Source organism: Galeopterus variegatus, unplaced genomic scaffold, assembly GCF_000696425.1.
Source record: "Galeopterus variegatus unplaced genomic scaffold, G_variegatus-3.0.2 Scaffold1178, whole genome shotgun sequence".
NCBI classification, from domain to species: Eukaryota; Metazoa; Chordata; class Mammalia; order Dermoptera; family Cynocephalidae; genus Galeopterus; species Galeopterus variegatus.
In genome coordinates this window covers 414,959-432,813 of record NW_007727289.1, presented here as the reverse complement: position 1 = coordinate 432,813, position 17,855 = coordinate 414,959, and the positions used below count along the sequence as shown (strand labels likewise).

Below are 17,855 nucleotides of genomic sequence, written 5' to 3'. Positions count from 1 at the left end.
ATGTACACAATGGAATACTACTCAGCTATAAAAACGAATGAAATATTGCCATTTGCAACAATATGGATGGACTTTGAGAGAATTATATTAAGTGAAGCAAGTCAGGCACAGAAAGAGAAATACCACATGTTCTCACTTTTTGGTGGGAGCTAAAAATAAATGAATAAATTCACACACACACACAGACGGGGGGGGGGAAGAAGACACAACAACTACAATTCCTTGAAGTTGATATGACAAACAAACAGAAAGGACATTGTTGGGTGGGAGGGGGGCGAGGGAGGAGGGAGGGAGGTTTCAGTAATGGGCCACAATAATCAGCCACATTGTATTTTGACAAAATAAAATAAAAAAATAAAAAGAAGATGGGGCTTTAGCTTAACCTGTACTTTTTAATTCCTTGTGAATTAAATACCTGAAGCAAATATGGTCGGTTTTTAACATTTGTTAAATCTGGGTAGTGAGTACAGGGGAATTGGTTATAGCAGTCTCTTAATATTTAAAAAATATTTCTTAATGTAAGTTTATTTTGTCTATATATTTGTTCCCAGTGCTATAAATCTGCCTTCATGTACTTATTCATGCTGGTACTCTATCGTGTACGTACAAACATATTCTCTTACATTTATTCATTTAACAAATATTTATTAAGCATCTTCTACATATCAGGCACCCTTTTAGACTCTATGACTACAGCATTAGACAAAACAAAATCCTTAACATCATGGAACTTATATTCTTGTGGTGGAGGCAGGTAATAAATAAGAAAATACTGTATACAATATACCAAATGATGATAAGTGCTAAGGAGAAAAAAAAAATTCAAGATAGAGGTAATAGAGAGGCCTGGGAAAGGTGGAGGGAGGCTTGTTATTGCACATAAGGTGATGAAAGAAGTACTCTCTGATAAAGTGATGTTTGAATCTAGACCTAAAGGAGGTGAGGAAGTGTGGTATGTGAGTGTATCTGTTACCACGTATACGTCAAGTGGTGACATCTCCCTAATTTACTTCTCCATTTCAGACCTCTCACCTTAGGCGTGTTTGATTCTTCACCTGGATATCTAAGAGATATTCCAAAATTAATGTATCTAAAACTGAACTCCTTCTCTTCACCCCCAAGTCTGATTTATCCACACAGCCTTGCCCATCTCCGTTGAGCTTCATCCTCCTGGTTACTACTCAGCCCTAAAACCTTGACGTTGTCTTTGACTCTGTATACTTCATATCTAATCAAATATGATATCTTGTTGTCTCTGTTCCTCTTTTCATCATCCCCACTGCTACCACCCCCATCTAAACCATCATCATTTTCTACCTGGATTACCTTAGTAGCCTCCTAACTGGTCTCTGTGCTTCCTCCCTTGTCTTGTACCCCCACTTACCATCACACTACTCAAAGAGCTCAAAGAGTGACTTTTTTTAACTACACTCTTTTTTAGCTTCCTCCTTTTAAGGTATCTTTTTGTTTGTTTTTTGTTTTTTTTCCTCACAGCTGTCCTGTATGGGGTTCCAAACCTTTGTGTTGCAAGCCTGCACTCTTACCAACTGAGCTAACCGGCCAGACGCCCTAAGAATGTTTTAAATAGAGGGAACAGTCTGTGCAAAAGGCTTCAAAGAGGGAACATTCCTGGCATGTTTGGGAACAATAAGGAGAGTGATGTGTCTTAAAGCAGAGTAAATTAGGCAGAGAATAAAGAGATTGAAACTGGGGCAGATTATGTAGGACCTTTAGGTGATTCTAAGGACTTTGGCTTTTATTTTGAGTAAGATTGAGGTTTTGAACAGAACAGTGACATGCTCTGACATTTGTTTTAAAAGGATCACTCTTGTATGTAGTAATGACTTTAGTGGGAAGCGAAGGTAAGGAGGAAGACCATTTGGGATCCAGGGTAGTAGTGGTGGAGATGTATAAATACTGTTAAATTGTGATAATATTCTTGATAATATACTACTATTAATTATCAGTGTCATTTTAGTCCTTCATTTGCATGGGTTGTGTGAAGAATGTCTTTCATAAAGCCAATTATTTTACCTTTATTTCAAAAACTTAAATAAATTATGTATTTATTTGGTAATACTTAGTGAGCTACTGGGAGTACAGTGGTGAAGGAAAAAAAGTCCCTGTCCTCATCGAGCTTATATTCAAGTGGGGAAGTCAAACAATAAACAAATATAGCATATAATGATAGACAAGTGGTCTAAAGAATAAAGAGGATAGAGAGTGATGAGGGTGCTGTTTTGGTTAGGACAATTAGTAAGTCCTTCTCTGAGAAAGGAACATTCAAGCAAAGACCTGGATAAAATGAGAGAATGAGCGCAGGAACCAAAGTGTAAAGACTCTTACATAGATGTGTGCTTGGTATGTTTGAGGAAAGGCAGAGGCCAGTGAGGTTGGAGATGTGATCGCAGGCTGCAGAAAAGACTCTGTGGCCTAGAGTAAGGAGTTTGGGTTTTGTTTTTAATCTGACAGGAAGCCATTTGAGAGTGACATGATATGATTTACATTTTAATAGGTTCATTCAGACTGTAGAGAATAGACTGTTGAGGGAGAAGACAGGCAGCTTTGACATTGGTTAGGTGGCTACACTGTGGTCCAAGTGAAAAGTAGTGATACCTTGGTCAAAAGTAGTAGTGGTGAAGGTGTGGTACAAAGTGATCAGATTTCAAGGTAGATTTCGAACGTAGGGTTGATAGAATCTTGCAGATAAATTGGATATGGTTTATAAGACAAAGAGAAAAGTCAAGAGTGACTCGAGTTTTGGGACTGAGTACATGGTGGGACAAGACTTCTACTGTAGTCATGGTGAATATGAGGTACTGTTAGACACAGAAGTGCAGGTGTTGAGTAGGCAGTCAAATGTTGGTCTAGAGCTGGTGGGGGGGGATTTTGCAGGTGGGACTAGAAATTTGAGACTTCCCAGTGAGAAGCTGTTTTTTTAAAAAACCATGAGACTGAATGTATATCATTTAGAGAAAGTAAAGAAAAAGGAGATCACACTTAATGATCAGGAAAAGAAAGAATGCTACAGTGGAGACTGAGAAGGAGCAGCCAGAGATTTGGTGGGACAGTGTTATGCCTCAAAGCCAAAAAAATGGCTCACAAAGGGAATCATCAGTGGCATCAAAATCTGCTGAGAGGTTGAATAAAGTAAAAATTAGGAATCAACTGTTATGTTTGGAATCATGGAAGTTGTTAAGGCATTCTTTTAAGGAGTGGTGGAGATCAAAATCTGATTTACAGTGGATTCAGGAGCTCATGGAAAATAAGGAAATAGATGCAACAAATTACAGTGCTTGAGGAATTTTAGCATAAAGAGCTGCAATATCTGGAAAGGATTGTAGAATCAAAAGGAAGGTATGCACACGAGTAGATATTTCTTAGTTTATAATTTTTTTTTCCCTTTTTTGTCTTTTTTCGTGTCCGGCAACGGATCGCAACCCTCAGTGTCGCACCCGTACCAGACCGGGACCGGCAACGGGATCGCAACCCTCAGTGCTGCACCCGCACCTCGCTCAGCCAGTGAGCGGGAACCAGTCTGTATGTGGGATCCGAACCCTTGGCGGGAGCGCCGCCGCACTCCCAAGCGGCGCACTGTAGCAGTGCGCCACCGGGCCGGCCCTTAGTTTATCATTTTTGCCCAAGGTTTGGACTTAGAATAAAATCTAAACTGTTGTGACTTAGTTTTGTTTTAAAGGGTCTAGTTTTCCTTGTGTTATTGCTGTTGCAAGGGGATAAAAAATGTTAATTTTATCTCTGAAAGAAGGTGTACAATGATTCCAATAAAATACTGACAAAACCAACTGAAAATAGCTAGCAGAGAGAAATCTGTTACTACATTTTAGATACTATATACTAGAAAGCTCAAAGAGATTCCATTTTATCAAATTATTACCTTTTAAAATTAAGCAATATTTCTTTTTTTTTTTGAAATTCAGTGGGGATCAGCAGTGTACTTATGTTATAAAAAATCGGTGGCCAAGACTAACACTATATCTTACAAAGCTGGTAAGTATAATTTTTCATGGAATACTTTATATATCAATGTGTTTTGGGGCCCAGTAAGGTTAAAGAAAAAAAACAAAACCTGTCTGTGATGTGTTAGTATCTGAACTGGGACTACAGTCCATATCTTTTGATTCTCAGTTTTGTCTTCATCCATATGGTTATTGGATGCTTAACGGAAGATTAATTTTAAAAGAAGTTGGGGTTTTTTTAAGCCTTAGGTTTAGATAAATAACTAATATGTAGATGCCAGTTTTCTTTAACTTTTTAAGTAAGTAGAGATATGGAAAAAGGATAGTTATTTTTCTTTTAAATACATGTTTCTTTAATATTTATGTTAACTTTAGTCAAATGTGTAGGTCATATATAATTGTTTCATAAAATGAAAAATATTACGAATTTGTGATTTTATAAATCAGTGTTGAAATTTTCAGTTTCCAGAGACCTCAACATATCACATACTGATCTTATTTGCAAGAGAACAGATTCATCCTTAAAAAATATATTTTTAAAATTAGGGTCCTAGATTCTTAACTTTCTCTTCTACCTTTGATTTTCTAGGACCCACAATTCATTACTATTTGTATACTTTATGTACAACTTTACTATTACCTCATGGCCTGAGTGAGTAGTTCACAGTTAACTGTAGATCCTCATGGGACCTACTGGCTGGCTAGCATATAGAGAATTTTAGAACTGCTTTGGATCTTAGTTTATCTAGTTCATCTCACTTTATAGATGAGAAAACCAGAGTCACATAGATATGTGATTTGTCCAAAGTTACAAGACATTTTTGGCAGTACCAGCCAGTCTTATTCCCAGTTTATTGTTTTGTCTTTTTGGCCATGTCTAGTTATACTTTCCACTTGACACTAAAGGCTTCAAGGTCAAAGAACCTATTTTCTGTTTTTAGTCCCATAAAATACAGTACAAGTCTCTGCTACTAGGATGTGTTCAACAGAAGATGCCTGGACCATTTTCCAGACTAACGTACCTAAGTTGAAATCCTACGTCACTTGAAACTCTATCTTCATATAATCTGGGATTATTTAGAACCCAGGCTTGAATTGAGACTATTCTGAAGATATTGTGAATGTTACTCTTCTGTTTTTATGAGTAATTTTCTTGTATTTGTGCTAGAAGTTACAAGTTACATATATACTCCTGTGGGATATGAATTTTAGTATGTAAAAGCCTCTTGAGGGCACGTTAATGAGAGCTGGTGAAGTGGATATATGCTTATAACAATATAGAAATTTTTAAAAAATTAGTATGCTTTAGGGTAGTGTGACCACAAACTGAATTTTTAGGAGTGTGTGTGTGTGTGTGTGTTTCTATAGGATTATGTTTTGGTTAGCCTTAACCTAACTTTTGTGGATGAAGCTTGATAATTATCAAGCAGTTAGTTAATAGTTATAATGTTTAAGAATGGAGATCTATATTAATCCTACTGAAGCATTCAGAGTTATTTGATGAACATATATGTATTGTTTTGGCATTCCAGATGTTCGGAGTTATTACTTTATTAAGCATTTTATCATCATTCAAATTATAAGCACCTAAATTCAAGAGGTGATAACCTAATATTTATTGTTGTTTTTGTAGGTCTAATTTGTAGATATCCTCAAGAAGATTATGAGTCATTCTCACTACCAGAATCTGTTCCCCTATTTTGTTTACCAATGGGTGCAACTATTGAATGTTGGCCACCAAATAGCAAATACCCTCTCCCTGTATTTTCTACATTTGTGTTAACTGGAGCCTCAGCTGAAAAGGTATTATGTGTTTCAACAAATGGTATTTGCAAATGTCTTATACATTTTCAAGTTTTAAGTTTTATATAATGCAAGGAACAGTAGGAAAAAAAACTGGTTAAATTGACGCCATTACACATACTTCTTCCACTTGGTTAAAATAACTATATCCAGACACATGGGAAAAGAGAATTTTCACGCTATCCCATCCACCCAAATCCTTTTCTTTGGTGAATATGGTGAAAGATTTTCTTCATCATTAAATGTTGGTCCTCCATTGGTTCATTTTCTGTGATAAGGAAGCTTTGAAAGTAATACAGGGTCTGGCTGGTTAGCTCAGTTGGTTACAGCACAGTGTGATAATACCAAGGTCAAGAGTTCGGATCCCTGTACTGGCCAGCTGCCAAAAAAAAAGTAATACAGAACATATTATTAAATATATAATGTGATTTAGGATCATAGACCATTATAGTTGGAAGGGATCTTGGAAGTCATCTAGTTTAATATCCTTGGGCCTGGCCGGTTAGCTCAGATGTTTAGAGCACAGCCTTTTAACACCAAGATCAAGGGTTTGGGTCCCCATACCAGCCAGCCACCAAAAAACAAAAACACAACAAATCCTCATTTTATGAACAGGAAAATTGAGGTCCAGAGAAATTTAGTAAATTGCCCAAAGTTTGAGGTTGTATTTCTGTATTTAAATTTCTATCCCACTTTCTAATAAATATTTTCAACTATTTTCTTTTTTTTCTGGCAGCTGGCTAGTATGGTGATCTGAACCCTTGACCTTGGTGTTATCAGCATCACACTATAACCAAGTGAACTAACTGACCAGCTCTCAACCATTTTCTTATAGAGAATATTGGTACAATTGCCTTCACTCTTTATAAAACAAATGCAATTTAATTAGAACACTTTTTTTCAATAATAAGGAGACACAAGAATAGCAGTATATAGTTCTTATATATGTCAAGAAAGCAAGAGTGATCTATGTTCACCACTGTGTTCCAAATACCTGGCATCTCACCTGGCTCATAGCAAGCATCTATTAAATATTTAACTGATGATGTGATTTGGATAAATGATATAAAGCGTATTTATTAAACATATTACTTGTTTTTCAGATCTATGGTGCTGCTATTCAGTTTTATGAACCATACTCTGAGGAGAATCTCACAGAAAAACAGAGACTTCTTTTGGGTTTAGCATCATCAACAGATGGGAATTCTGATAGTTCTAAAACAATTCACACCAGCAAATGCATCTGTCTTCTTTCTCACTGGCCTTTTTTTGATGCATTCAGGAAATTTCTAACTTTTCTGTATCGTTATTCCATCTCTGGACCTCATGTCCTTCCAATTGAGAAGTAAGTTAGAAGTCTTCTTGTTTCAAAGTTTGACAGATCTTTTTGGACTTGACAAGGTATAGTAAGAAAAAAAAAAGAAAGAAAACATGACAGATCTTTCTGTTATGTGGCATATTTGTATGGCAGTTGAGTAAATTTTATGTGGAAATTGGATTTCTCAAGATTTATTTGAAAAAAAGAGTTGGGTTATTTCAGCCAGGTGTTATTTCTTCATTATACTTTTATGGTTTTATTATTTTAAATAATTTTATCTCTAACCAAATGTAGTAAATGTTTTATTTTGTGTTTTGTTTTTAATGCTCTTATTAAATTTAGAGATCCTGGGCTGGCCCGGTGGCGCACTGCTACAGTACGCTGCTTGGGAAGCGCGGCGGCGCTCCCGACGAGGGTTCGGATCCCACATACAGACCGGCCGCTCACTGGCTGAGCGAGGTGCGGGTGCAGCACTGAGGGTTGCGATCCCGTAGCCGGTCCCGGTCCGGTACGGGCGCGACACTGAGGGTTGCGATCTGTTGCCGGTCATGAAAAAAGACCCAAAAAAGGAAAAAAAAAAAAAAAAAAAAAATTTAGAGATCCTGATCTGGAGAAATATTGGAACTTTTTTTTTTTTTTTTTTTTTTTACTAATTTTGTAATTCTTATTTTATGTATAAATAAAGTTTATTATGAACCTTTAAAAATATTTCTTACTAGTAGATATCATGAACTTAAAGGAAAAACTTGATTGTCTTTTCTTTTTAGAGATGTGCTTTAATATCACTAAAATTGAATAATGTTTGATGCAGTAAGACCTGATACAAATGAGATATAAACATCTCCAGTGTCTGTTCAGCTATTGTTTACTTTATACTGCCTATCACTTAAGCTCTTTGTGTCTTTAAGCAGAATTTTCTGATTTTTTTGGGGGGGGGCGTTTAACATTTTATTCTAAGAAATATTTAAGGAAGAAATAGGACATATCTTCTAGAAAACAGAAAAAAAGGACAACACACAAACTGGATTTTACCAGATAAATACCAAACTCAATGACAGAATTTTCTGATTTTAATAACAGTTGGGAAGTGATAGAATTATCATAATAGCATTCATTGTATGATGTTACTCTTCAATTTTTTCTTGCCCTTTTCTATTCTCATGTCAATATTCTAGTCTAGTGGTTCTCAGATTTTTTGGTCGCAGGACCCCTTTATACTTGTCAAAAATGAGGACCCCAGAGAGCTTTTCTTTGTGTGTTTTATCTATCAACATTTATTGTAATAGAAATTGAAACTGAGAACTGTAAAAATATTTTTAAATTCATTTTTAAAATAATAAGCCCATTGCATGTTAATATAAATATCTTTTTTGAAAAATAACTATTTTCCAAAACAAAAACATTTAGTGAGGAGAGTGGTATTGTTTTACATTTTTGCTAATTTCTCATGCCTAGTTTAATTGAACACAGCTGGGTTCTCATGGTTTTGCATTCAATCTGTTGCAATAGTTGTTTTGGTTGAAGTACATGAAGAAAATCTGGCCTCACACAGATATGTAGATGGAAAAAGGAGGGACATTTGAATATTATCTTTTCAGAAAATAGTGGTTATTCTTTTTTTTGACACTACGCTTGAGAAGTGGTAGTTTCTTACAGGTTATTTGAAATGCGGAATCTGAAACTTTAGCAGTGAACTTTCTTTGTCTGTTACAGTAAAATCTGTTAGTCTTTTCATTCTTTGATTCATGCATGATTTTGAAGCATTGTGCATTGGTCATTTGGAAAATACTGGTTCACCAAGTTAAGATATCTTCCAAATGTAGACACATTTCATTATCAATATTTTAGGGATCACATTGTTAACATCACCTATTTTATCAGAAAAGAATTAGGGTATTGGGAGCCTGTCAAGCTCATGGTAGCAAACTTCTAATTTTCACTTGAAAGTTTGGTTTTTAATTATTGGCAACAAGTACTGCTGATTATTTTCCTTGAAGCAACTGGCTCACTTTGTTTATTCTCATATAGGAAATATCTGCTGAATATCCAATACTGAGAAACCTTAATTTGTCTGTCATCTTTCAGACAAAAATGTTGCTCTGAAAAAACACCAGCTAATTCACCCACAATTCAGTTGCACAAGTGCTTTTCCAAAATCAAGTTAACTATTGTACTTGTGTATAACAGCAGAAGTGCTTTATGCATACTTCCTCTTTCATCATACAGAATATTTTTGAAAATGTATACTGCAGAATCAAAATTTAGTAACTATTAATAGTATTTACTGCTTTGTTAAAGACATTCTTAAGTGAAATTGACATTCTTTTACTTCAAGTGTAGTAAAGAATGTAACAACTATAGTACTGTTTGGTGCCACCGCCGTGATTCATAGTAAGATGTCACCAGTTATAGCCACAGTACTTTTGCATCATCAGTGCAAATGTCAACACAGTGAAAAAGGCAGGTGATGTCTTAGTATTATTGTAAAAGTAGTTTTGACTCAGAATGGGTCTTGGAGGTGTTTAGGGGTTCATGGATCACACTTTGATTTCTGCTGTTCTGACTACTTCATGATTTAAGCAGTGGTACTCATTTCCCTTGTCTTTTTTTGTTTGTTTTCATTGTGAGTACCTCAAATGGTAGATAGAGACTGATAGCATTATGCCTTTTTTACGTTTCCCATCATGTCTGGTGGTATCTTATACATAATAAATAGTGAAAGCATGTTTGTAAAATGAATAAATTTCTCTTCTAGTGTTTTCTATTCAGTTGAAATTATCTCAGTTGTGAAACCAAGCTGATTTTGAAATAATGTTTAAAAGAAAAATAATGCAGAAATAAAATAGATTATTCCTAAAAAGGATTTTTCACTATATAAGGTTGCCTTTTTTCTATCTTATAGTGTTCAAAACAAAACCAATTGATCCAGCTTCGTATCCATTTTATTCTGGGAGAAAACTTACAAAATCAGTAATAGAATTTTTAACCTATCATTAGTTGAAAGTATATTGTTCATCTTTTAAAAGCAATTAAACTTTCATTTTTCTGGAGCACCTTAAATGGTTGTTTCACTTCCAAAATATGAGCAATTGACTAAAAATTATAAATGTAAGAATTAGCTTCTTTGGTGATGTCCATATAACTGATATATTGTATATTATTTACTTAGGAAAAGTTAAAATGGCTTTTCATACAGTGATGACACAAACATTGTGTTGAATGTGAGTAACTATTAATGTGAAAAGTTATTGGATTTAGGTATAAGCAACTTTAATGGGACCAATAATTTTTGGTGGTTGTTTGTTCACTTGTTTTCATAGTATTAAGGGTTTTGAAATTGTAGTACACAGGATTATTGACTTAACTTGGACTTGTGATGATGTGTTGACCTTTATAGCCTATGGTATCAATTCAATTTTTGTTTTTTTGTTTTTAAGGCATATTTCACATTTTATGCATAAAGTTCCTTTTCCATCTCCTCAGAGACCACGGATTTTAGTTCAGGTAAGGTTTTCTTGATGTGGGGGACCTATGAATTATTATTGGCATTATCAAAACGTAACATAAGAATTTTTTTTTTTTTTTTTTTTTTTTTTTTTCTATTTTTTTTTTTCCGTGTCCGGCAACGGATCGCAACCCTCAGTGTTGCCCCCGTACCGGACCGGGGACCGGCAACAGGATCGCAACCCTCGGGGTTGCTCCCACACCTCGCTCAGCCAGTGAGCAGGAGCCGGTCTGTATGTGGGATCCGAACCCTCGGACGGGAGCGCCGCCGCGCTCCCCAAGCGGCGCACTATCCAGTGCGCCACCGGGCCGGCCCCTAACATAAGAATTTTAAATCGGGAAAAAAATCAGATGATATCTAAGGAGAACAAGATGCTATTTGTTGTTGGAGTTTGGGCCCTTATTGTTTTATTAACTTCTTCCCAGACATTTAATAATTTTCCTGAAAGGGTTGAAGAGTTAAAGAAGTAGGCAGAAGGGGCCGGCTCGGTGGCGCACTGGATAGTGCGCCGCTTGGGAAGCGCGGCGGCGCTCCCGTCCGAGGGTTCGGATCCCACATACAGACCGGCTCCCGCTCACTGGCTGAGCGAGGCGCGGGAGCAACACCGAGGCTTGCGATCCCGTTGCCGGTCCCCGGTCCGGTACGGGGGCAACACTGAGGGTTGCAATCCGTTGCCGGACACGGAAAAAAGACAAAAAGACAAAAAAAAAAAAAAAATCCTGATTCCTGCCAGCAATACCATGGGTCTTTACCTAAATAATAGTGGTCTTTTGAACCAGTGATGGAAAGGTTGTAGGAATTTCAAGTGATCTGGTAAAGGTGGCCAATGTTTTATGGGCTGGTAAGTCTCAAAGTTAAAACACATTCCAGATTACAATTCTGTTTGTTGGTCTGTCTTTTCTTCTCTCTAAACATGAAGACCCCAGTGCAGGAATCATGTCTATCTCGCCGCTTGGGAAGTGCGGCGGCGCTCCCGCCCGAGGGTTTGGATCCCACATACAGACCGGTTCCCGCTCACTGGCTGAGCGAGGCGCGGGAGCAACGCCGAGGGTTGCAATCCCGTTGCCGGTCCCCGGTCCGGTACGGGGGCAACACTGAGGGTTGCGATCCGTTGCCGGACATGGAAAAAGACAAAAGAAAAAAAAAAAAAAAAAAAGAAGTAGGCAGAAGTAGACATATTGAACACACAGAAAAGGGCTTCTCCCCCTAAATTTGTCCTAGGTATTTGAAAGTTTGTCCCTTTGGCAATCATTTAATAAGTTAAATGCATTAGAATAGATAATAAGGAAAAGTTGTGTTTTCATATATCACAGGAAGGAATGCCCATATTTTTGATGTTACAGGGTAAAGTTTAAAATTAAAATAAATTATTTTCCCTATCTTGTTTCCCAAATGAATGTATCTTTCCTTCTTTGTTTATATTTCTTTTTTGTTTGTGCTCTTGATATACAAGTTGTCTGTTTATTGAACCATCATTTATGAAGTGATTTATATAAAAGAAATGTTTTCGTATATTATCATTATATGTTCTTTACTGTGTTTATCACAGCTCTTAATGGACCACCATTCAACATTAGAAATCATTTGGCAAATAGATATTTATAAATTTGTGGAAATCTGCATAAATTTGAAAACATAGATAGAAGTAAATTATAGTATTGATACAGATAAAATGTCTAGAAAAATGACATTTTTTTTTTCTTTTTTTAAAGATGACCGGTAAGGGGATCTTAACCCTTGACTTGGTGTTGTCAACACCACTCTCTCCCAAGTGTGCAAACCGGCCATCCCTATATAGGGATCTGAACCCGTGGCCTTGGTGTTATCAGCACCACACTCTCCCGAGTGAGCCACAGGCCAGCCCTAGAAAAATTTTGATGAGATTTACAGTCTGCATAGCCACATGTCATCCCTGTCTTCTTGGAATTTACTTCCAGAATATATATATTGCACACTAGTTTGAATATACACAAAAATTTTGTTTTATAGTAGAAGCTGGTGCATTTTATCCATTATGGCCCATATACTAAGTAAATATTTTAGTCTTTAGATGCTGTCTGATCTCTGTTGCAACTACTCAGCTCTGCTGTTACAGCACAAAGGCAGCTAGATAATATGTAAAGAATGAACATGGCTATATTCCAGTAAAACTTTATTTACAAAAACAGGCAGCCTATGGATTTGCCCTGTAGACTATAGGTTTGCTGACCCTAGTTTTATGGTATTAAATGAATAATTTAATCTTTCAATGTGAATTTGCTAAAATGGCATCACTGTTGAGGATAGATGAAAAGACATAGGATTCAGAGTAGGAAGAGTTAGCGGTTGGAAGGGGCCAGTGGTCAGGACATAGTTTTGGGATCTTAGTAAGTGATATAAACCATTCCTATACTGGTAAATGGATATAGTGAAAATTCATGGGCATCATCATTATTCTGTATGTGTTTACCAGAAATTAGTGTTTTAAAGTTCATCTTTATGTTTCAAATACGTAATTTTAAATCTTCTTTCAGTTATCACCACATGATAATCTGATTCTCAGTCAGCCTGTCTCTTCACCTCTTCCACTGAGGCAAGTAGAACTTCATTTCTGTTTATGCTTGTCTAACTCTAGTGTGAGCTAAAGTAACATTAAAGTATTTTCTCTCTTTCCTAGCTAAAATTTGAAATGTTGATGGCAATATTTCTCATTCAATTGTTTCTTATCTAAATTCCTTTTACTTAATATTTGGGTTATAGTTTTTGAAAAAGAAAGAAAAACTTTTATAATAGTTTTTGATATTTTGTGTATTCAGTTATAATCATCAAGTACTATTACACAAATAGGCATATTTAATTATGAGAACAGTTATTTTCAGCTTTAATTATTCTCTGAAGGTCCTTCAAATGCAGTTAATTGTAAATTTAACCAAAAGTTTTTTTTAAGTTATAATTATTAAACTGTAGAATGTTTTTCACCACCTTAAAAGTTGAGAAATTATGAACTATGTTTTTTCTATAGTATCTTTTCTAGATATTTAATTAGCTGTGTAATTTTTCCATCAGAGTAATAGTTACAATGTAATTAAGTTATTATGTAGCATATACCTAAGGGAGACAGCTGCCATCTTCGACATTAAATTTGTAAGAATTGCAGATTATTTCATCATTAGCTCTAAGCCTGAAGTGACCAGTGTTTTCTTAACCTTTGTTTGAGCTGAAAATAAGCTAGAAACATTGACTAAGACTATGTGTAAATGATTTTAAATTATCCAGAGAACTTTTTTTGGGTAACAGCTTTATCGAGGTATAATTCACATGCCATATAATTCACCCAATTAAAGTGTACAATTCAATGGTTATAATCACAGAGTTCTAGAACTATCACTATAATAAATTTTAGAGTATTTTCACACCCTAGAAAGAAACTCTGTATTCTTTAGCAGTTAACCTCCTTCATTTTTCTCATTCCTACACACATACACACACCCTCTCCAGCCCTAGGCAGCCAATATTCTATTTTCTGTGTCTATATATTTCATATAAATGAAGTCCTGGACATTTCATATAAATGGAATCATATAAGTTGTGGCCTTTTGTTTCTGGCTTCTTTTACTAAGCGTGTTTCCAATGTTTATCCATGTTGTAGCCTGTATCAGTACTTTATTCCTTTTTATTGCCAACTCATATTCTGTTATATGGATATACCACATTTTATTTATCATCACTGGGATGTTTCTACATTTTGGCTGCTGTGAGTAATGCTGCTATGAACATACACAAGTTTTTTGTGGACCTGTATCTTCATTTCTCCAAGAGACTTTTGTTATTAGTTTTCCTTTGTTCAATAATAATAATAATAATAATAATAATAATAATAATAATAATAATAATAATCCAGGCTGGCCATTTAGCTCACTTGGTTAGAGTGTGGTGTTGATAACACAGGGGTTAAGGGTACAGATCTCTGTCTGGGCCAACCTCAAAAAAAAAAAAAAAATTCTGTAAAACCAGTTATTTAGCATTATATAGACAAAATAATGGTTGGCTTACTGAATTATTTCCTTTTTCAGTCCAGCATTTTATTACTGTATAGAAAGTCTAAGTTTGTTGTTTTGGTTTTTAATTTGCTTTGAATGTGCATCTCATCACTTTGTAGTTTTTGATTTCCTCTTCCTATTATCATTAAAATAGTAAGGATTATCTACTCAAAAATTCTAATTTTAATATGTATATTTACCTTAAGGGTGATTGGCATGTAAGTCAAATATAGTTTTCCTGGTAATTACAATAGAAGATGTGCCATGTTCAAAAAATTTCCATTAAAGGATTTGTTTTCAACCAAAGCATTCCTTTTATAAATTGAATTCTTTATTTGGACATTATCTACATGGCAGATCTTTTTATATAACACGAAGCAGATGACTTTTCATTTTCCATATTGAATACAGTGCAGAAGAATGAATGATTTTGAAACCTCATAAAACTGCATTGTTTTCATAGTGTGTTTATGATATAGTGTTTTCCATGCGTAAGAGCAGCAATCACATTTAAAGTTGAATATATAGTACAAATCATACCCTAATCATGAACTTTTCCCGTTATTTTAGATAATGAGGTGTTTGGATCTTTATTTTTTTAATTATATATTTTTGTTTGGATTAACAGTGGTGGCAAGTTTTCAACACTGCTTCAGAATTTAGGCCCTGAAAATGCTGTGACACTTCTGGTGTTTGCAGTAACAGAACATAAAATTCTCATTCATTCCTTACGGCCTTCAGTGCTTACTAGTGTGACAGAGGCATTAGTGTCTGTGAGTATCACAGTTTCTCATTGGCAATCAGTTTAATTTAAACTTAATTTATTTATATAATTTAAAACTATTTTAATGCTTAACTGAAATTCAGAGAGTAATAAATTTTTATGTTGTGGAAGCAATTTTAATTTCCTGACCACTAATTATAATTAGCTAATTTATTATCAATCTATTATTATCTAATGACTGTAGGTAATAATATTTAAAAGATAATTTTTTGTGTATGCTGATAAATTATGCTTCAGTGTCAAAAAGCTAAATATTCTCTTATTTTTTGTTTATCCAAGATGATTTTCCCTTTCCATTGGCCATGCCCGTATGTTCCTCTCTGCCCACTGGCTTTAGCAGATGTCTTGAGCGCACCATGTCCGTTCATAGTAGGGATTGATTCAAGATACTTTGATCTCTATGATCCTCCACCAGATGTCAGTTGTGTTGACTTGGATACCAACACCATTTCTCAGTAAGTACATTTTAGTGATTTTGCACCTAGTAATTTACAACTTCACACTATATGTATATAATTGTATATTTTATGATTGCTGAGTAGGATTATTTTGAGATACATTGTTTTCTTTGTATTTGGGGTTATTACCATCTTTGAATTAGCTCTTACTATGCTTTGATAGAGTAGATTTAGGGAATAAAGGTGGTTTTATTGGGAAGAAAATATACCTTTAGTCCTCAGGCTATAAATATTTAAGAAACATTATAATCTTTATGCTTACTCAGAAATTTAGCAGAAGGGAAATTGAGATTAGAAATAGAAAAAGGTTATTTTTCTTTAGTCAGATGAATATGGGTGAAATCACAAACTGAATTAAAACACTATTCCTTGATTAGTACTTCAATCCTATTTCTAATCTTGCATAGTACTATTAGAATAGTAACCATTATAGGAAAATCAATATAATATTTTACAATTTTTAAATGACACCTTTACACTCTAGGAATCTAAGGATTTTATATAAGCTTCCTTCTAAGTTGTAGCTATTGGAACTGTATTTTTTATAGCACTGTTTCATTGTGTCCCTTATTTTCAGTTTAAACATACTTAAGCTATTCAGGGAAGAAGAAATTGATGCAGTGACCACACTGCATCCACAGGACTTGCTTACAGTAACTATGATTTAGTCTGTCACTAAAGCCCAAAAGCTAACATAGCTTTTACATTCAGATATGTAAATGTGGGCTATGGCCATACCACCCTAAGTATGCACAACCTCATCAGCTAAGCAGGGTTGGGCCTGGTTAGTACTTGGATGGGAGACCACTTGGGAATACTAAGTGCTATGGGCCTGAAAAAATATAGGTAGGTGTGAAATAAGTTTTCCTACATTTTTGAATAAGAGCTTTTCATCTGAAAGCCTTTTGGTTTAACTCTGAAATCTTAAATTAGTTCTTAGTCTTGTCATATGTCAAGAACTCAAGTGCTTAAACTATTAGAAAAGTTTAGTAAAAACTCGATATGCTGTTATAAAGCATATATGCTGTCAAAAAGCATTTTATAGAACATCTAACCAAGAAAATATGGGATATATTTTATGCACAAAAGTCATTTTATATATGGGATCAATAGAGTCAAAGATTCTTTACCAGTGACATTTCATTCTTTACCAGGAATATTTAATTCTTTTAAATATTAAACTAATACATCTTTTCTTTGCCAGTTGTTAAATGTTACATGATGTAATAATTTTTTAAATTGAAATTAGGGTGGTAAATTGCTATATACTGTGTTTATTATGGTAATAAGTTGCATTTTCCCTCTTTTCATACCCTCTTTTAATTGTTAAAAGAATTTTTCTTCCTCCTTACTATTTTCTTTCTGTTTTGATCACTAATGAGTTAAAGAATCAAAGAAACATGAAGTTGTTTGTGCTCATGAATATTCCTCCCTTTTGATATTATAACCCTTCCAAACCTATGGGAGCACTAAACTAGTGAACAATTTGCTTTCTACTTTCCTTCAGCCAGCATTTCTGAAGACCCAACCTGAAATCTTAAAGAAAAATAAATCTCAAGTATGGAATTTGGGGTTTCCTTTTCCCTCTTTGTCTTAGATATATGTAATGCAGAGTATATATTCTGAATACCAAGAAGTTTCTGAAGAAAGGGAAAGAAATTAACAGCTAATATATATATATACGAGGCATAAAGCTGCATGCATAGCCTAAGTCTTCTCATATTATTCTCTGTACTTTGTGAGGTGGTTTTTATTAACCTCTCCAGCAGATAAGGAAACCAAAGATCAGATTTTAAAGCAGTTTATCAAAGGGCATATAGCTTATACTGTCAGAACTGGAATTTGAAGTCATCAGAGTCCAAAACTAATACTTCTCCTAATTATTGGGTACCTATTTATGTAATAGTAGTCTTGTAAATGGAAGTCACCATAAGTAAAAATGCAGAAGGCAATCATAGGTCAAAAATCAGGCACTAGGTATCTCCTACCTA

General features: G+C 34.9%; 1 protein-coding gene across 1 annotated transcript in view; it reads left to right on the top strand.

Annotated features, from left to right (window-relative positions):
* The first annotated feature begins 3,943 nt into the window (after positions 1-3,943).
* The window catches only part of DENND4A (DENN/MADD domain containing 4A), a 94,383-nt gene continuing 80,471 nt past the window's right edge, over positions 3,944-17,855 (top strand). The window contains exons 1-7 of the mRNA XM_008575373.1: positions 3,944-4,008; positions 5,611-5,780; positions 6,884-7,125; positions 10,536-10,602; positions 13,117-13,175; positions 15,251-15,395; positions 15,686-15,861. Coding sequence (XP_008573595.1) covers positions 5,688-5,780; positions 6,884-7,125; positions 10,536-10,602; positions 13,117-13,175; positions 15,251-15,395; positions 15,686-15,861 — 782 coding nt within the window. The 5' untranslated portion in view covers positions 3,944-4,008; positions 5,611-5,687. The remainder of the gene's footprint in view (positions 4,009-5,610; positions 5,781-6,883; positions 7,126-10,535; positions 10,603-13,116; positions 13,176-15,250; positions 15,396-15,685; positions 15,862-17,855) is intronic.